This window comes from Ictidomys tridecemlineatus, chromosome 3 (genome assembly GCF_052094955.1).
Source record: "Ictidomys tridecemlineatus isolate mIctTri1 chromosome 3, mIctTri1.hap1, whole genome shotgun sequence".
In the NCBI taxonomy this organism is placed as follows: domain Eukaryota; kingdom Metazoa; phylum Chordata; class Mammalia; order Rodentia; family Sciuridae; genus Ictidomys; species Ictidomys tridecemlineatus.
Window position 1 is genome coordinate 209324724 of NC_135479.1, and position 20869 is coordinate 209345592.

Below are 20869 nucleotides of genomic sequence, written 5' to 3' on the forward strand. Positions count from 1 at the left end.
AAATACATATATTTTTTTAGTTGTAGTTGGACACAATACCTTTATTTTATTTATTTATTTTATGTGGTACTGAGGATGGAACCCAGGGCCTCGCTCATGTTAGGCGAGCACTCTACTGCTGAGCCACAACCCCAGCACTGATTTTGTGTTTTAAATACTTGATATGAATATAACAGTTTTGTATTTGCAAAATATATTTTCTAATTCTATTTGATTTTTAATTCAATCATACTGATGAATGATGTTATTACACTTGTTTAGTGATGTTATTACACTGTTGTGGCTAGAAGGTTAATGTGATGTAAACTGGCAGATTTATGTTTAGATTTTTAACTAAAGCCTTTTTATTGACAGCAATTGAACCTGGCCATGATTAACTATGTATTAGTAGTATATGGACTTGCCATTTCTCTGCTTGGAATAGGACAGCCTGAGGTAAGATTGTAACACAGAGAACAAACAATTAAAATAGGATATTGGTTTTGTAAGATATATAAAAACTGTTTTTCCATTTTGGCTCATTTCCTTCTGTGTACTTTCTTGAAAGGCTGAAATAGCTAAATTTAAATAGTTTGTGCTTTTTTTTTCTTTTTTTTTTTTTTTAAAGAAAACGTTGTATTCCTATTAGAAAAAAGTAATGCTTGCAGTACTGGGATTCTACATCTTACTTACATAAAAAATAAAGAATCTAATATATCATGGTAGGCAAATTGCAAAAACATAAAGTTGAAGGAAAAGAGCAGGTTGGAGAACACAAACATTGTGATAACACTGGTGTATAATTTCATATAGAACAATACTAAATATTGTTTATGGATATCTCTGCATTTTGTAAAACTGAAAAAAAATCATGGACTACCCATTTATCATATTTAAGATAATGACAACATTTATTGATAAAAGAGGGAATGGGCCTGAGGAAGTTAGAAAGGAGATCTCAACTTTGTGTTATGCTATTTTATTAGAAAACTGAAGTAAACATGACCATGCTTAATAGCTCTTAGTTCTGGGTGATGAGTAGTTTGGTGTTTGGTTAATTCTTAAGTGGAGGATTCAGGTAATGGCATATGGTCTGCATGTAGGTGTGAACTCTAGTGGTCCCCATTACTCATGCTCTTCTTTTACTTTCCTGGGATGCTTACTTACCTGTGCTATTCAGTGTTATAACCTTGTTTGAGGTTCTCTAGAATGATTTCAAGTATTATAACGTATCCTTTCTGCCAACTTGGATGCTAAACTTCCCTGATAAAATGAAAGTTCAACTCTAAATTGCTACCTAGTTAAGATCAAACTTGACGTTCATGTTTTACTCACTTCTGAGAATCTACAGTGCCTGAGGTTCATTTTCCTTGTTCTTGATGTGACAGATGGAATGCCTTCTATTAATGCCTGTCTAATTCTGTTTTATAATATATCAATGGAAACAGGACTTCATGATTTTAATTCTATCTTGACAGTATAATAAATTTCATGCTTTCCCTTATTGGAATTGAAGAAATAGTTTGTTATACTCATGATTTACTGTAAAATAGACAAATTTTTTTTAAAAAAACTATGAATATGGTAGAATTTATGCATTTAAAAGATTTTCATCAGCGTAGACCCTTAAGGAAGCCATGTGTTGACCACAGTCCAGCCCTTGTTTCAGACATTCTTGGAATGCCTCTAAAGGGCTATTTTTTTGGGGGGGGCTATTTTTAAGATAGCTTTTGTCTAAGAGAGCAGTACTTAATAGGATGTAGATTACAATGTGTGTGCATGTGTGTATTTGTATTTGTGTGTTTTTTTATCATGAATTTACATCTTATAGTATTAGCCAGCATAGGCCATCACTTTGTGTGTACAAAGAAACGTTTATATAGTTGGCTGTCTTATATTTTTGGCAAGGTTGGATTTGTTGAATTCCTGGGTTTCCATATGCTCATCTGATTAGCTACAGGAAATTTGTATAACTTCTAAGAAAATGAAATGCAGAGAGTATAATTTTTCCGTAAGAATTTTTTAATATACAGTTTTTTTTTAATATTATACGAAAGGAATCAACTTTGGGGTGAAGTCTGTTTTAACATTTTTCTTCTTGCATAAGTGATTATTGTTCTCACCTTTATTAAAGGAATTATCTGAAGCTGAAAACCAGTTTAAAAGGATTATTGAACATTACCCCAATGAGGGACTTGATTGCTTGGCCTATTGTGGAATTGGAAAAGTATATTTAAAAAAAAACAGGTTAGTAGAAATGACATTAATTTCCAGGCTGATAAATTTGAAGTCTTAATGTGATGATGATCCTTTTTCTGGAATTATTTTGTTACCTTATGTATGGCACACTATTATGATTGTGATTTACTTTGAGGAGCTGACATCTTAATATCGATATTAAGTATTAAAGCAAGATCAATCAGTGCAATTCTTGATGCTTCTTAATTTTGTAATTCATAAGAAAGTCAGTAATAGAGTATTTAACATGAAGAATTTAATATCCATTTGTACATTTCATCTATAAATGGTGACTGAATTGATATAAATTAGTACTTTAAAATATGGTTTATACATTTTGATGTTAAGCATCTATTTCCAAAAAAATTGTATGAAAGTGTTTTTAATAAAAGGTACATATTAACATGATGTTAAACACATCATGAGTTAAGCATAAAAACCTTTCTGAATTTCTATTATAGTAGAAATCCTTATTCCAAGTTCAAAATACAACTTTTCTCTAAATGTTTCATTGCTCTTAGTCTTGTCTCCCCAGATTGCCTGTATGACCCTTAGGGAACAGGATTGTGTCTTGGGTTTTAAAAAAAGAAATCTGTGTTTCCAACCACTTGCATTCAATATACATAGGTTACATTATAAAGAAATAATTGTTCACTGATTGAAATATCTCTTATAATTTTTAATTTTCCTCATATTTTCATCTAACTTTTTAGGGAAAGTTCTATGAGATTCTTGGGAACCCAGTCTTAGAGTGTGCCTGGAACCTCTTTGTAGATTTTTAAAGATTAAAGAAAATTCTTTTACTTCATGAAGTTACTTTTGAACCGGTCTGTAAGGATCAAGTAGTTATAAGGGAAATAGGATTTAGCAATCACCTTTATGGTAATAGCAAATAAAATTAATTTCAAAGTGTAGTGTAAATTGTTAGGACATACTTGTTTAATGCAACGGTGATATGCTGGTATTCACAAGGTCCAGGAAAGAAACATAAATGTGTAAAATCATGGAAATGTGGTAAACTGAAAAGTCTTTGCCATGTTGAAAGGCATTTACATTTTAATTCCTAAGTAATATGATGTGGGTAAAAGTCTAATAGCTGCTTTTTGGCATTGTAATGTACCATTTGTATCCTGCTATTGATAATTGTCTTATGGTGGATGGTAGTCTAGCTTTTCTACATATAAATCTTTTTTTTTCAATTTTTTTTGTCAGTGAATTATTGGCTTTTTTTTAAACTTTATTTTTATTTGTTTATTTTTATATGGTGCTGAGGATCGAACCTAGTGTCTCACGAGTGCAAGGCAAGCACTCTACTACCACTGAGCTACAACCCCAGGCCTACATATGAATCTTTACATATGTATAGGCAAAAATAAGTTTTTAAATTAGAAAATAGTTTCAAGATTGGAGAAAGCAGGGAATCTCTTTTTTTTTTTTTTTTTTTAGTCTAAAGAGAATAAAGCCCTCATTAACTTCATAATCCAATACTTCAGTATCTTTTTTTTGAATGGAACAAAGTTGCATTTTAAAAGGATTAGCACGCACCTTACCATGATAAACCAAAGGCCAGGACATAGTTATATTTAGTTTATATTACTGTAATAACAAGCAGCAATAAACCTTAGTTTTATTTAAAGGAAATTTAGTGTTCATTGAATACTTCCATCTGATGTTTTATTGAAGGTACTCCTACCAAGAAGCTCTAGGTCTTGCGAACTCTTTTTTTTTTTTAAAGAGAGAGTGAGAGAGGGGAGAGAGAGAGAGAGAGAGAGAGAGAGAGAATTTTTAATATTTATTTTTTAGTTCTCGGCGGACACAACATCTTTGTTGGTATGTGGTGCTGAGGATCGAACCTGGGCCGCACGCATGCCAGGCGAGGACGCTACTGCTTGAGCCACATCGCCAGCCCCCCATCTTGCGAACTCTTGTAGTAAATGAAAATATCACATCACATCTTCAGTATCTTTTTTTTTCTAATTCTGATTTTAGATTCCTAGAAGCTCTCAATCACTTTGAGAAAGCAAAAACCTTGATTTGTCGTCTTCCAGGAGTGTTAACTTGGCCCACCAGTAATGTGATTATTGAAGAGTCTCAGCCAGAGAAAATAAAGGTAACAGTTTGTTTTTGAGAATGTTCCCTGCTAGCTATATTAAGTGATGCAGGTGTTGAAAGACAGACAGTAGTACTCTCCTCACAGTCCCTGACATGCATTCTCCCTTGAAAGAGAAACAATGACTTTTAATGCATGTTTCCTAGGTACTAGTGACACACCTTCCATTCATCATTACATTTTCCTTACAGCAGCCTTGAGAATTGTGTAGTATGATCATTTCCATTTTACAGTTTAGATAGGTGAAGTGATGAGCTCATGGTTAAGCATCAAGGAAGTGGTAGAGCTGGAACTTGAGTTCAGGCATTCTGACATTAGAGCATGTGTTATTAAGCAGGATGCTGTACTGGTTGTACTTAGAGGAAGGTATAGTATTACTGTTTTATTATATTAATATCATTATTGAGATGGGTCCTGAGTTTATGAATTGAATTATGAATTTAGTGTCATTTCTGGAGATGGATGCTTTACCAATTCTGGAAAAACTAATAAATTTTGTCTCATATACCAGAACTTGCTTTTGTATGAAGCTTTTAAAATTACAGGGGCCAACTTTTACAACTTAATAGTAAAAAGACAAATAATCGAATTTACAAGTATGTAATAGACATATCTGCAAAGAAAATATAGTGATAACCCATTAGTACAATATTGTTAACCATTAAGGAAATGCAAATAAAAACACAGTGAGATACTGGTTCACACTCTGAGGATATGCATAGATATTAAGTGTTGGCAAGGGTATGGAAATATTATAACATTCATACTTTGCTGGTTGTAACGTAAAATGGTGCAGCTGCTTTGGGACAACAAGACTGGCAGTTCCTCAAATAGTTAAACATAGGGTTACCATGTGACACAGCAGTTCCACTCCTAGATTTGTACAAAAAAAGGAAAACATGTTCTCCCCAAAACTTGTACATTAATGTTTATAGCAGCACAATTCATAATAGCCCCAAAGGAGGAACAACCCAAGTATCCACTGATAAATAGATAAACAATAAGTACTGATAACATGCATGAATCTTGCGAACACTGTACGAAATAAAAGAAGCCAGACACAAAGGTCACATGCTATATGATTCTGTATATATGAAATATCCAGAAGAGGCAAATCTGTATACAGAGACAGAAAATAGATTGTCTAGGTCTGGGCATTAGGGGAAAAAGATGAGGAACTGCTAATGGTATTGAGTTCCTTGGTGGACGATGAAAATGATCTAAATTTAGATTGGTGATGGTTGTACAACATTTTGGATATATTAAAAGCCACTGAACTGTACTCTTATGTAAGTTTTATTATATTTATATCAACAAAGCTGTTACAGAAAAATAAAGCACAGAGATTATTAGATTTTCCTCTCATTATACATATTGGGATGGAGATATACAAGTTATTGACAACAAAAAACCAGTACTGAAAGCATTGTGTTAGTCTCTTGGAGGCTTCTAATTCTCTAGAGTATTAACAAATACATGTGGCAGAGATAGATGAATGGGAGTGTTAGGATTTTAGATCAAGTTACATTGAGAAAGAGATGAATCATAGGATTTTCAGGCTTGCCCTAAGGCTTACTTTATCTTAATTGTTTGATTTCTCTTAATTCTTTCCTTTTTTTTTTTTTCCTGGTTTCTGGGCAGTGAACCCAGAGATATTTTACCACTGAGCCATTCCCAGCCCTTTTTGTATATTATCTTGAGACAGGTTCTTGCTAAGTTGCTTAGGGCCTAAGATGGTAAGACTAGCCTTGAACTTGTGATCCTCCTGCCCCAGCCTCCTAAATCACTGGGATTACAGGCATGCGCCATTACACCCAGCTTCCCTCTTGATTCTTAAAGGAGATTTCTAAAAACTATAAATTACAAAACCAGTTTTAATGATAACAGAGGTCAAGATTTTGATTCTGACTGAAATTCTAAAAACAAGAATTTTGTTCATTTCTCTTTGTTTACATATCTTTGTATCAGCTTCCTTTTAAAAGGAAAATCTTTAAAAGTAGTATACATATAATTTGTCCTGGGTAAAAACATTCATTTCTATGCTGAAAATGTTTTGATGGCAAGAGGAATCACAAGCATTTTTTATTGACAAATCAGTGTTGTGATACTATCAGATTTGCTTATTTTGCTTTAGATGCTGTTAGAGAAATTTGTTGAAGAATGCAGGTTCCCTCCAGTGCCAGATGCTATTTGTTGCTATCAGAAGTGTCGTGGATATTCCAAAATCCAGATATACATAACTGATCCAGACTTTAAGGTAAAAAATGAAATGTACAATGGAACATTAACTTGCAAAGTCATGCCTTAAAAATGAATCCAGAATAAATTCTGTAATTGGAGGCACCCAAGTTATCACCTTGCTTGCCCCTTACCCTGGACTTTTTTAGGTCATCTCACATGGGAAGCCAGGGCCACTGAAATAAATGTTTTGGGCTGGTGTGGTGACCATAGATGACAGGCTAGCTAATTTCATTTCCTCCTCCAGCCATGTTTCATGTAACTGCCTCTTCCTTAGGAACATAGGAAACAAAGTGAGATTGTTACCTCTGATTTGTTGGATTTCTAATGCCTTGTAAAAATTGAGTCCAAGAATATAAAGGCCAGTGTAATCACTGAATTAAACCCTAAAAACCTAACTTGTGCTTAATTAAGTGATTAAGTTTTTGGTTTATTCAATAAGATAACTGTCCTACTCTTAGATTAGTAGATCGGATGAAATGTTTGTTAAGATATTTGATGTTCTGTAAAGGATAATGCAGATGTCAGCTGTGGAAATGAAGATGTTTGCCAAGTTCTGTATCTATAGAACTCAGCATTTTATAGTACAGAGTATTTTATCCCTCTTCAAGGAGATAGATTATCTAGTTATATCTGCCAAGTGAATGCAACAGTTCTTTTTATCTTAATATGTGTGCTATGAGGAAATGAGTAAGTGTATGTGCATAGACATCTTTAAAATGTGAATTAAAATGTTTTGAAATCCAGGGTTTTATACGAATCAGCTGTTGCCAGTATTGTAAAATAGAATTTCACATGAACTGCTGGAAGAAGTTAAAAACAACCACCTTTAATGATAAAATTGACAAGGTAAGCCGCAATAAAGATTGTCTGGATTTTTTAAATATGTATATTGAATGTTTAAAAAAATTTTAAAAAGTCTTCAAGTGAATATAAATTCCTTCTTGAGGATTCTAGACTTCATTAGAAAGTTTTAAGTTATGATTTTAACAATAAAGTGGAAAATGAGTTTTTAAATTTTATACAAGTATGAAGGGAGTAACTGTTGAGGCCTTTAAAAATTATTTAACTTTTGTATTGTGATGTTATAATCAGAAATAAAAATTTAATTTTTTCTTGTTTTAAAACACAGATCTTAAATTATGCACTGACAATTTAGCTCATCATAGATTGAAAGCGTTGATGTAGAATTAAGGTTCCAACATTTTAGTTTTTTACCAAAATTGGTTAAGGTAATTTGTCCTAAGAAATTAACTTAAATTTTATACTGCCATTTCTCAGGGGTTTATTCTTATTATCAATATAATGATTAGTAATCCATTAGTTAGAATACTTTGGAAGAGGGCACAATTTTACAGTCTTATTTCCTTGTTACAATGTTTATTTCTGATCTATATAATCTGTGGACTTAAAAAAAAGCCTTTTTTAATACTGTATAGCCCTGTGCAAACCATTATCCCTAGTGGGAAAAAAAATGTGATTATATTAGGTGTCTTTTAGCAGTTGGAATTATTTAAGTTTGGTAGAAACTAATTTTCACATAGATAGCTAGAGATATAACTGTAACCCTGGAGCCACTTCTACTGTCTTTTTACTTACATTGAGTTTTGTAAGCTATGTACTCTCCATTAGTTGTCTTAACCATTTCCAGAATTCTAAATACCTTCTATTAATTAGTCAGCTTTCACTATGATATGCTGAAGTAATATACAACCAAAATATTTTGTGGCTAACAATGAGAGGGTCTTTTCTTGGTTATATTACTTGTCCTGAAGTTTTGTCGTTGTTGGCCAGGGTTGAGCTGCAGCCGGGTCTATTCTCTGTGGCCATGTTCTTTATTTCCAAATCCAAGTTGTACTTTTTTGGAACATGTTTCTTTAACAGGGGGAAAAGAACAATAGCCAGTTCACACTGTGTTTCCTAGAGTGCTCATTTAGACCTGGTGTATGCTATGGCAGTTTGACTTCCTTTACCACAAAGCAAGTCACAGGGGCAGGTCTGCCCCATACGTGTGGATACAGTCTTCCTATAAGAAGGCTCTGAAATGGCAGCAATCAGGCACTTTCGTTGCCTCCCTAAAGGAAATTTCATAGTATATTTTGAATGTACTTTGTGGTAAAATAGTATATGTGTTGGGGCTAGGATTGTGCCTCAGTGGTAGAGCACCCACCTAGCATGTGTAAGATACTGGGTTCGATCCTCAGCACCACACAAAAATAAATAAATAAATAAAATAAAGGTATTGTGTCCATCTACAGCTAAAAACGAAGTTTAAAAAAATGGTATACATGCATAGATTTATCCCTCCTACACATAACATTCTTCTTCTTTTAAATCAAATAGGATTTTCTACAAGGAATTTGTCTTACCCCTGACTGTGAAGGTATCATTTCTAAGATTATCATCTTTAGCAGTGGTGGTCAAGTTAAATGTGAAGTAAGTATCTAATAAAGGAGAAACTTTATTAAATTTGTAACCAAAATGTTTACACCTGTTAAAATGTTTTAAGTTCAAGGAAGTTGTGTGATTTGAATCTTGTCTTTTGTAAGAAAAAAAAAGTTATTTAAGAAAATAAATATTAGAACATGCATTGCAGTGAAGCATTTTCATATTCTTTTATTTCCTCCTAGGAAAAGCACACTTTTTATATTTTGGTTTTACTCTTTTTGATAACTTCCATTTTATTAATACCCCAAAAGGGGTAGTGGTGGAGGTGTGGGTTTTAGAGAAGGGGAAGAGTGCCTTGAGGGATTACCTTTAACATCACCATCTGAATGTGGCAGGAGTGGGTAATTATAATATATATAATTAATTGGATCTTCTGCTTACCCTTAATTATTTAAAGTTTCTTCACAAAGTGTGTCCACTCTCTTGTTCCTCTTTTCAGTAAATTATTTTGCTAAAGCTTTCTGGGCTTTTGTCTGGGTCAAAACATCATCACTGTTCTCTATCAAATTGAACATTGTGTGTGCTTCTGAAATATTTGTTACTTGTGGTTTTGTGCTTTATGTCATGGGAGTATGAGACAAATTTTGGATGTCTTTGTTTTATTTAAAGTTTGAACACAAGGTCATAAAAGAAAAGGTTCCTCCAAGACCTATTCTGAAACAGAAATGTTCTAGGTAAGATTTTTAACAATCAATCAGTAGTTTTTATATTGTCTCTTAGTATATAACTCTGTTAAATGCAGATTTCTAAATTGTGCTATTTTTTAAAATTGGCTGTGCACACATATATAAATAAGTATTTTAAAAATTATTTTTATGGATATTTAAAACAGAACTAGCATTAGAATGATTAAATACTGAAAATTTGAAAAAGTCACAATTTAGTGGTTGAACTTGTAAGTAGAATTATAACATTTCATGTTGTGAAATTACTTTCAACAGATTTGGCATTTAACAAAAATTATATAGTTAGCTTTTGGCTTTTAATTTCAAAAGCATTTTTGCTTTTTTATCTTTCTACACCAAACATTTTGAACCAATGACTATTTCTTACCTTGAAATACTTAGTGTATTGTCAATATTATTCACATCTGTATCTTTCTGTTCAGATCAAATAATTCCAATCCTTTTTTCTTTTCTTTTCAGTCCTGCTTCTTGTTTTTCATCCTAAAAAGTGATTTTTTTTCTTATAATTTGTGACCAAGAAAAACCAAAAGAAAAGATGTATAGAATTATTTGTTGAAAAGGAATCAGTGTAACCAAATCAACCAAATTCCCATGTTGTTATTGGGGTGAAAATAATATTTTATTATGGGATCTTGCTTGCAGAGTACATGTACTGTTCTTATTTACCGTACACAGTAATTTATATACATTATATATGTGGAAATAATTTATATATGTTATATATATGGAAGTAATTTATATACATTATGTACATGGAAATAACATCTATACAAATTATACATAGCTTTCTTAATTAAAAGTCACAGCCTATTGCTTGGAGAATGTTTTCTATAGTAGGCAACAGAAAGTAGTTCATTGAGCAATTAACAAAGGTAAATTATCACTAATTGTAAATGTTTATCAGCCTAGAGAAGCTAAGACTGAAAGAAGACAAAAAATTGAAAAGAAAGATCCAAAAACAAGAAGCAAAAAAATTAGCACAAGAAAGAATGGAAGAGGACTTAAGAGAAAGTAATCCACCCAAAAATGAAGAACAGAAAGGTATGCAGAAGTCCAAACATGATAAGAATAGTATGCATTTGCTTAAACGTACAAATAGAGAATTATAAGGCTCATATTATTATTTAATTGAAGTACAGATTTCAGTTAGTATTTTCATATTACCACTAAAATATAGAATTAAGTTCAGTTAGCATCTTTGTCTTCTATTATTCTTAGTGAAGGGATTGGTGTGAAGAATATCATTTTAGAAGCAGTACACAGCGATTCACATGCTGTCCTGCTGCTAACTCTAGGCAAACTGTGTCTGTTTCCTCTTCTTCAAACTGAATTGGAACATAATATCTGACCTGCATATTGTATGTTTGACAGTGCATTGTACAATCTGCTATGTGAATTTAAGTTCCAAAATATTGAACTGTAAATTAACTACTAATTGTCTGGAATAGTTCAAATAAAGAGGCAGTTCATAAAAGGTATCATAGAGATTGCCTTGCCCAGCTTGTATATTTTCATTCTCTAATAACATGGGGATGTCTCATAGGTGATTTTACTATTCCTGTATACATCTTAACCAGTATATTTATTTTTAGTTTTAAGTTGAAGTAAGTTTTCTCAGTTTTCTACATTGTGCCTGGATTTCCAAAATGAAATAGTTACCACTTGCTGTCTTTTTTTTTATCTAATATACCAGTACTGTTTTACAGATTGATCATAATTATCTTTGCTACTGAAAAATGTATTTTAACTTTGTGAATGTATTTTAACTTTGCATGTTTAAGAACTAAAAATATTTTGGAGGTGATGAGATTGGGTTGGGATTGTTGAGGGAAAAAAACTATTTTAGAGGAAATAAAATTTTAGATGCTATTACATGAATGGTGTGAAATGAAAAGAATATAGACATATTGTTAAATATTTATATTCCTAATTTAAAGTTTCTTGAGTTGTCTATGTAAAATAAAGCAATCAATCTTAATTGTATCTTATGATATAATATAATGTTATGTTATTTCTTTCTAAGTTATGCCATTGTAAATTAGTGTAATTTATCACTTTAACCTTTGTTATTTATTCCTAGAAACTGTAGACAGTAGTCAGAATTGTCAGTTCATTGATGACAGAATTCTGCAGTGCATAAAGCAGTATGCTGACAAGATTAAATCGGGTATACTGAACCCTTCCAAGCTTCTCAAAGAATTGCTCTCTTGGAAAGTTCTGAGCACAGAAGACTATACAACGTGTTTTTCTAGCAGAAATTTCCTCAATGAAGCAGTGGACTATGTCATTCGTCACTTGATTCAAGAAAAGAATAGAGTAAAGACAAGGGTATTTCTTCATGTTTTGAGTGAGCTTAAAGAAGTGGAACCCAAATTAGCTACCTGGATCCAGAAACTCAATAGCTTTGGTATGTCCCTTTATATTCTAGTCTGGTAGGAAGGATAAATGTAGGTCTCTGATTTCTTTTTATCTTCCTATCTTATCGTTTATGATATTTTAAATGTGGAATACACGTGTATGGTGATAAATACTACCATCCACTCATAATTTTTAGGTTATTCTATAGAAGGGAACGGTATGTTTTTTAAAAAGATCTAAACAAAATAAAAATCAGTCAGTAGGGAAATCTAGACTTGTATTATTCTAAACATTTGTGAGTACTAGACACTACCCTGTGTAACCAACACACCCTGGAACCTAGGTTTGAGTACCTTCTGGGATTGTGCAGCTCAATAGCCTTGTTGAGAAAGATTAAGATTCTGTGAAGAAAAATTAGGACAAGCAGATGGGACTCATTGTTTAGGAGCACCTCAGGCAAATCTATGTAGAAGGATGAGAAGAAATGTACCCTGGGGTTCAAATAGGTGGTTTTGAATCACAAGGGAAGGATGTGGAAGACATCCCCTACCTCCCATTCAGGCTTCTTGCCCAAGGCCATGCAGGACTGCAGAATGAGCCCTCAGGTATGGTAGCTCTCTAACTTGAGTAGGGATGCTTTGGGTACCTTCCAAGATGCTATAAATTATGGCAACTGGGCTAGCATGATTGTTGATTCAGCTGGCAGCTGTTGATAAAAGTCTAAGGGAGGCCACAGGAAAGAGAGCAGTGCTCTCAGACCCAAGAATAGCACCTGCCCAGCTTCTACCAGCTACCCTCACCTTTTTGAGTTTTTACAGAAATGCAGTTAGTAGAATTTAAGGGTTTCAAAGAAGATTCTGGTCAGTTTCTGTTGGTAGAGAGAAAGTCAGATGGCAGCAAGTTTGGCATAATTAGCTTAATATTCCTGCTCTGAGCATAGGTCTTAATAAGTTTCTGGTCTCAGAAAATCACTCTTAAGTGATAAGATTGCCGATAATGTCCAATAGAAAAGTAAATTCATAAGTTCTCACTTAACACTTTAATCTTCCGTAGAGGATAGAGTCACAACTGGAGAAGTGGGCCTTATAGGTTAGACTACATTGGAAGAATGCCAGTCAGTGTTTATTCAGGTAAATGCAGTCTTGCAGCTGACTGGCAGGAAAATATGACTATGTCTTATGATATAACCCATGTATATTCTGAGAAGTAAAGGTATCACTTTAATAAGTTTGTATATATACTAAAGTATAAAATTAGCTCAAGGTTGTTAATTAGTAAAGATGTTACTATAGCCCTGATGTAAACTCACATACATTTAATTAAAGCAAGCAATTTCCAATTCCAGGAGTCACATCGTGAATATTTGACACAAGAGAGGCCAGTTTATATGTTCAGCAAAAGATGGAGGGAGAAAGAAATAGCAGAGCACAAGTAGGAGAATATTAGTTTTAGTAGTAATATGGTTGGCCTACACCCCCTTCCTGGAGCACATGCCTGCACATGAGATTGGATAGGGAAGGTGAATGTATTTCTTAACTGGAGGTTTCTTTGGACATTTTGTTCTATGAATATTTTATGTGGCCACCTATTCTGGTGTTTTATGCTAATTTCTCATGCAGCATGTCCTTTGTAAGCTATTTCATCTGAAAGAAATAGCAGTGAGCAATTCAGGGTAATTTTGACTTTAGTAATCGCTGCTCCATTTACTGATTTGAGAACTTCAGGCCCATGCATGGTTGACAGTGCTGTATTTAGAGGTATGATGAGGAATTTGTGTGAATTTCCTCTTTGCTTTTTGGTGGCTGTGTTAGGAAGGAACGAAGATTCACCATCCTTTCAGTGAGAATTTATGAGGTTGCAGCCACCCTATTTTCTGATGTGGAGAACAGGGAGTAAAAACAGGAATAATGGGCTGGGGTTGTGGCTCAAGGGGTAGAGCATTTGCCTTGCATGTTTGAGGCCCTGGATTCAATCCTCACCACCATGTAAAAAAATAAAATAAAGTTATGTGTACATCTACAACTAAAAATATTAAAAAAGAAAACAGGAATAGTGACCACCTTGATTTTTGTATCATGATGAGGAACCATGATATTTTGGAAGATAAGGAGCAGTTCTTCGAGGTATTGTAGGAAGAATTAAAGGCAGTTAGGCAAAATTTTGCATGTTATTGATGTTTGGTTGCTATGGAATATACATAAAAAGACATTATAAAATCTTACTAGTTTATCAGTTAGAATGAAAAGTTATTATACATTAGTCAAAAACATAGTATTTTTCTTAAGCAATTTAATGTCATTTTGTCATCTCCTAAGTGCAAAAAAGATATTTGTAACCATAGAAGTCTTTGGCTTACCATACTGAAAATTATTGCATTTTAGTATATTAGTGTTCTGTGTGTTTCTACAAATGCATAATAACTCAAAACAAGTCTGTTTTCAAGTATTGGAACATTTTCACTGAAAATATAAGCAAACTATAATGGAATCATTTTCAAAGATGTGAAAAATTTTACAGTAAAAATTTTTTCCCATTTGTGATTTGTATTTTGTTTTCATTGTAGGCTTAGATGCCACGGGACCTTTTTTTTCTCGATATGGAGCATCTCTTAAGGAGCTTGATTTTAGCATCATGACGTTCCTCTGGAGTGAGAAATATGGCCATAAACTAGCCTCTATAGAAGGAAAGCAACTTGATTACTTCTGTGAACCAGCGTCATTAAAAGAAGCACGTTGTTTAATATGGCTGTTGGAAGAACACAGAGACAAGTTCCCAGCATTGCATAGTGCTTTAGATGAATTCTTTGATATAATGGGTATGTGGACCAAGCTTGGATTTATATTGTATTTAATTTTAAAGAAAATATCTGCAAAGGAGCTGCTCATTTAAATACTTAATGTGAAAATGATTATAGTACAATCAGTTCACTTGGAAAAGATGATTGATGAGAGAGCATGAAAGTGCTGAGGGCTTTGGAGGAAAAACCCAGCACTGGGTTCTCCCTGTTAGAGGAAAGCTGTGGAGCAGGGATAGAATCTTGAGATGGCCTATGAAAGCCTGTAAAAGTGGAAGTAGAATTGGACAGGTGGAAGTTGGGCCTTAGAGAGGTGGCTTTAGAGGGGAGCTGAGAGGCCTGTTTGGATAACTGCATGGAGTCCAGTTTGACACAGTAGACTAATTAGCAGTTAATTTCTTAGGCTTCTCTTGGATTTTAGTTTCCTTATCCTTAAAAAAAATGAAATGATTTGGAGCCAGTGATCTCTGACCCTGTTTTACTTCAAAATTCTAATATCCTTAGATTCTAACTTAATTTTTAATTTTTTTATCTTTCATTCTGTGTGTGCACCCTAATAGTCTTCTCTCCTTTTTTCCTTATCAGTCTCCTCTGTATATTGTTAGAAGTTAGATTCAAATTTCATGCCATTTGATTTAAAAATCTGACCTTGCATAACAGTGGCACACATTATAAAGTTCAAATGCAGTATAAAAAACTGAAAAGCTTGCTTTTGTTTTGGTTCTTAGCAAAATGAACATTTGCATATAGATGGCTTTGTCTTTCCAGGATACTGTTTTCTAATTGGAGGTGACATGCTACTTGATAGCCTGAATTTAGTGCCATCAGTTATTGCAGTTGGTAATAAATTTTATCCTGAAACTGAGCCTACAAAACCCAGTATATGTTGAGTCACACAACAGGACCACTACAAAAGACTGTTTTCTCTTAGTGACTACTCTTCCCAATTCTTATGTTCTATACCTAAAATACTCAGAACATCTGGCTGCCAGTTTCACTGCTGTCATCCATGGAGTCAGAAGCTACCAGTCAAATTTATGGTGATCTCAACAGATTTTCAACTCTAGTAGCTCTGTCTCCCACCCTCACCCCAGACATTTTGAGTATTATGTCTTATTATTTAAAAGAAGAATAGTATTAACTTTTCAAAATCCACTGATCTTTTATATCAGGGTATTCAATAATTCCACCAATGACATGATTATTGGGACTCAAGTTTCACTTCTGAAATCTGGATGCATGTTTTCCTAGACAATTTCTGTGTAGTCAGCTAAAGGCCCTTGCAAAGCAACATGACTAAACCCACTTACCACATCTCAAAGACCTGTTTTTCCTAAACTTTTATTAGTGACTGGAAGGAAAGCTAAGAACAGGGAGATGGGAGAGTGAGAAATGAAAGAAGGCGACAAGGCAGAGATACACACAGAAGAGTGTTTGGTGGAGCCGAAAAATAAAGGCCATCTCTCCATAGACAGAGATAGGCAACACAGGCTTGGGGTTCAAGACTTTTCTGGGGGAGGCTCAGGGATTAGAGCCAGGTGGTTCCTGATGTGGGCAGTTAAGGGTGGGGTTCATAAGGGCAGGGAAACAATTCGGGGCAGTGAAGCTTTGGGTTGATATGAGGGAGTGGTGAGCCTTTCCCAGAAAGGCCTTTGGGCAGGAAAATGGCAGCTATCACTCAGGATGGCTACCCAGATGCTAAGCAAGGACCTTACATTCTCCCACACACACTTTTTTGTTTGTTATTGGGCCCCTTAAGGGACAGGGTTGTAGATAAATCTTCTACAGCTTCTTCCTGATGGGAAGGGGCAGCTTCTGGACTTATTAGGGGCATGTCGGGGGCATGTTAGGGGCATGAAGTGTCATTGGAGCAATGGTAATGGTCTTGAGATGCCCGGTGATGCTTGTGCTTTCATGCCTCTTGCCATTGCTTATGCAGCTCTAGCAACAGCTTTCCCTTTGCCTGTTTATTCCAAGTCTAACTTAAGTTTCTTCTCTTCCCCAAAGCCCTCTCTAACTCCCCTTGGGCCTCTTGACTGAAGACTATTATTTCATCAGGTTTTTTGACATCTTATTTGTCATACCTGTAACATTATGTTTAGTTAGTCATTTTGCCCTTGGATTTGTTTTGTTTGCAGTGCCAGGGATTGAACCCCAAACCCTGCATATGTTAGGCAGTTCCTCAATCACTGAGCTACACCTACAACCCCTTTTTTTAAAATTTTGAGATAGGGTCTCACTAAGTTGCCCTAGCCTTTAACTTGTGATTCTTCTGCCTCAGCCTCCCTAATAACTAGGATTATAAGAGTGAGCCACCTGACCCACTACATTACTACCCTTGGTTTTTAAACTAAACGTTTATCAGAGCCAAATAAGGAATAGAATGTAGTCTGTGATAGTGGTCTTGAGGTAGTTTTAAGACTTCAGTATATTATATGGTAATGTAAATATTTAGTTTCCTCATAGAACCTTCTGTTTCTTCTACAGACAGCCGCTGTACTGTATTAAGGAAACAAGATAGTGGTGAAGCTCCGGTAAGCTACTTGACCACTTTAAATCATATGTTCTAATTTGCATTAGCCAAAGGAGAAGAGGAATAAGGAGGCTAGTATTTGCTTACATCACAGGTAGCATTTCAGAACCAAATTGAGAGGATTTCTGAATATGTATGCCATTTCATTAGAAAGTTATTTCCACTCATCCTCTTAGGAATGGGGCATTCCTCAGCAAACTCTGAGGCTTAAGTTAAATACTTTCCATAAAGTTTTACAACTAATAAATGTTAATATAAGAAGGAGAAAAGGAAAAGTTCTTTAGTTGAGAAAAAAATTGTGGTATTTTTGTGCTAAAGGAAAATAAAGGGACTTTGTTACACTTAGCTCCAACATGAGTTTAACTTAAGAGTAATTCAAGAGTTGTTTTCCTTGACAACTTGTCTTTTATTCTTTCTGGCAGGCCAGAAATTCTTCATTTGAGGAACATGATTAAATAATGAAAAGGATAGCACTGTGGCAGTTTTCAAAGAGAAACATACTTGTTTATCAGTTTTCAGGATCAAATATATGGAATTCTGTCTTACTCTGCTCTATCAGATTTTGCCCTGCTAAGTATGGAAGTACAGCTAACATACCCATATAGAGAAATTAATACTGCTCCTTTCACTCTTTGTGCCCCATTATCTGGCTGGGTGTGGAACATCTGTTTGCTTAGTAAAAGGGATATCATTAAATGCTATTATAGCACATAATCAGAATTACTTAAAAGTTTAGTTAATTATTTAGAATAACATAAGCCCTGTTGAAAATGAGATTAAAATGTTAGGACAATTTAATTTTAATCATAACATTTGGCATTATTGAGCCTTTTCTTCTTTTTTATTATAAGCCATAGCACTTGGGCTGATACACAACATTTTATATACATATAACTGATGATTAGTCTGTGAAACTTAATATGGTTTGTTTATGTTGACTTACGTAATGCTGTTATTTGAGTGTTCATTGTTTTGTTTTGTTCCCCCCCCCCATTTTTCAGTTTAGTTCTACCAAGGTTAAAAACAAAGGCAAGAAAAAGAAGCCAAAAGACACAAAGGTATGGAATATTATCTGAATTAATTCCTGCCCAGACTCTCAACAATGGATATATAAGTTAGAAATAAGCAATTCTTGCAGTATTTTGAAGCATTTTGTAGAGAAAGACTTTCAAGGGTTTAGTCTATTTTGGCAGTCTTCTACATTTTGAGGAAATTTAAGGTTCATGTTGCACATAAATAACTCTTGAAAGAAACTCTTAATCTTTATAGTTATTTATATTTTCTAGATATTTCTGAGTAAAAATATAATGTAGTACTCTATTATGGATAGCCATAGGGTAGAGTTCCTATCTTGGTTCTACCAATTATTTTCTGTGACCTTGAGCAAGTTATTTGACTTTCCTGTGCCTATTATAATAACCTTTGCTTATTGGGTAGTAAATCTTTAATAATTATTTATTATTATTTCTGTGCTGAATTTTAGGGAGAGATAAGAATATATAAGATATTGGTTTCTATATCTCATAAGAGCAGATAAGATATTAGTTTCTAGTATTCAAAAGCTCTTGTTGGAATTATTTATTTAAATATTTATTATCTAAAATATTCAAATAAGAATGATGAATTCTAGTCATCATATCAGTCTTAGAATTGATGGGAACTTTTCCTTTTCACCTAAGGCTCTATTCTCATTATTTCAGCATCATAGTGCATTCCTCTTGGTTTCAGCATGTCTTGGGGGCAAAAGAGGAACAGGGGTAGAGAGAATGAGCAAGTGTTAGAGGAGGATGCAGTATTCCAGTATAAGATGCAGCTTGGAATTCCAGTATAAGCTTCCTTGTACCTTTGACCATGTGTCTTTAACTAATATGGAAATTTAAGTGACATTTAAAGTTTTTTGGAGCACTGGAAACTATCCCAAATGTTAATTTGAATTTATTTCTGGCCATTGAAACTTATATTACTGTGTGTTCCTATTTATAAGAAAATTTGGATAGGTTTTACATATTGTTTTAAATATTGTTTTAAATATTAAAAATAGGTCTTAAATATTATATAAATGTTTATAAATTTTAATGATAATGTTTTTCTTTCATAGACTTTTAAATTAGATGTCATTGTCATTTTTTTTTTTTTTCTTTTAAACCAGCCAATGTTAGTTGGGTCTGGAACAACTACAGTAACACCAAATAATGAGACTATCAGTTCAGGTGAAGATTATAAGTAAGTATGATTGTTAAAATTTTTGCCTCATTATAACTCACATGTTTTTCACTTGATAAGGCATGTTAATTTAATGTACTCTAAACTTGTGTTTTATTTCCCTTTCATTTTTAAAGATTTACATATTGACAACCTGATATAATATATCTCAATTGAATTAATAGCATGGCTTGTCATTAAGAATTCATTATGAGTTAAAGTCTCAGGAATGGTGATTTATTCAGTAAGCATAAATTGAGGATGCACTGTGTTCAGGGCACTATGGGAAATCCCTAGAAAAATGTCTAGAAAATGTCCTTTAAAGTATTCAGTAAAGAGAATGTCCTATTGATAATTAACTAATGCTACTATAATAGGAGAAAGAAGCTATTTTGGAAGTATATATGATGTTATGGTTTAACTTTATATAGATTTTTCATGCCTCTGATTGTTGAAACTATCTTTTAAAGAAACCGATAATCCCAAACAAAGAAGCTCACATTTCTTAGGGAGTTTAAGAACAGTTAAAATTTGGGCTGGGGTTGTGGCTCAGTGGTAGAGTACTTGCCTCAAATTTGTGAGGCACAGGGTTCAATCCTCAGCACCACATAAAAATAAATAAAGGTATTGTGTCTATCTACAACTAAAAAAAATATTAAAAAAAAAAAAGTAGAAGAAGAACAGGGGCTGGGGATATAGCTCAGTTGGTAGAGTGCTTGCCTTGCATGCACAAGGCCCTGGGTTCGATCCCTAGCACCCAAAAAAAAAAAAAAAAAAAAAACCAGTTAAAATTTGCACTCATTGGGGCTGGGGATGTGGCTCAAGCAGTAACACGCTTGCCTGGCATGCATGGGGCGCTTGGTTCGGTCCTCAGCACCACATAAAAAATAAAATAAAGATTTTGTGTCCACCGAAAACTAAAAAATAAATATTAAAAAATTCTCTCTCTCTCTCTCTCTCTCTCTCTCTCTCTCTCTCTCTCTCTCTCTCTCTCTCTCTCTTAAAAAAAAATGCACTCATTTTTATGAATTCTCTAAGTAGAGGAATTAAGATCCAGTCTTTGTCCATTTGGGCTGCCAGAACAATATATCATAAACTGAGGGGCTTACAAACAACAGAAATTTACTTTTCACAATTTGGCTTTTCTCAGTTCTTTAGGCTAAGAAGTTCAGGATCAAAGAGCTGACATATCTGGTGTCTCATGAGGGTCTGGTTCATAGATGGTACCTTCTCACTTTTTTCTCACATGATACATGGACAAGTGTTTTAGTCAGCATTTTTGC

The 20869-nt window shown here is 33.9% G+C and overlaps 1 protein-coding gene across 14 annotated transcripts in view; it reads left to right on the plus strand.

Moving 5' to 3' along the window:
- Ttc3 (tetratricopeptide repeat domain 3) overlaps nucleotides 1-20869 on the plus strand; it is a 119355-nt gene that overhangs the window by 50596 nt on the left and 47890 nt on the right. For all 14 annotated transcript variants that reach the window (XR_013437028.1, XM_078044637.1, XM_078044640.1 and 11 more), the window contains 13 exons: nucleotides 355-435; nucleotides 2114-2226; nucleotides 4207-4327; nucleotides 6462-6584; nucleotides 7313-7414; nucleotides 8909-9001; nucleotides 9623-9687; nucleotides 10604-10740; nucleotides 11780-12106; nucleotides 14621-14872; nucleotides 17339-17385; nucleotides 18386-18442; nucleotides 19534-19607. Coding sequence is in view for 13 of the 14 variants with exons in the window: in XM_078044637.1 (XP_077900763.1) it covers nucleotides 355-435; nucleotides 2114-2226; nucleotides 4207-4327; nucleotides 6462-6584; nucleotides 7313-7414; nucleotides 8909-9001; nucleotides 9623-9687; nucleotides 10604-10740; nucleotides 11780-12106; nucleotides 14621-14872; nucleotides 17339-17385; nucleotides 18386-18442; nucleotides 19534-19607 (1592 nt within the window). In the remaining variant the exon portion in view is untranslated. The remainder of the gene's footprint in view (nucleotides 1-354; nucleotides 436-2113; nucleotides 2227-4206; nucleotides 4328-6461; nucleotides 6585-7312; nucleotides 7415-8908; nucleotides 9002-9622; nucleotides 9688-10603; nucleotides 10741-11779; nucleotides 12107-14620; nucleotides 14873-17338; nucleotides 17386-18385; nucleotides 18443-19533; nucleotides 19608-20869) is intronic.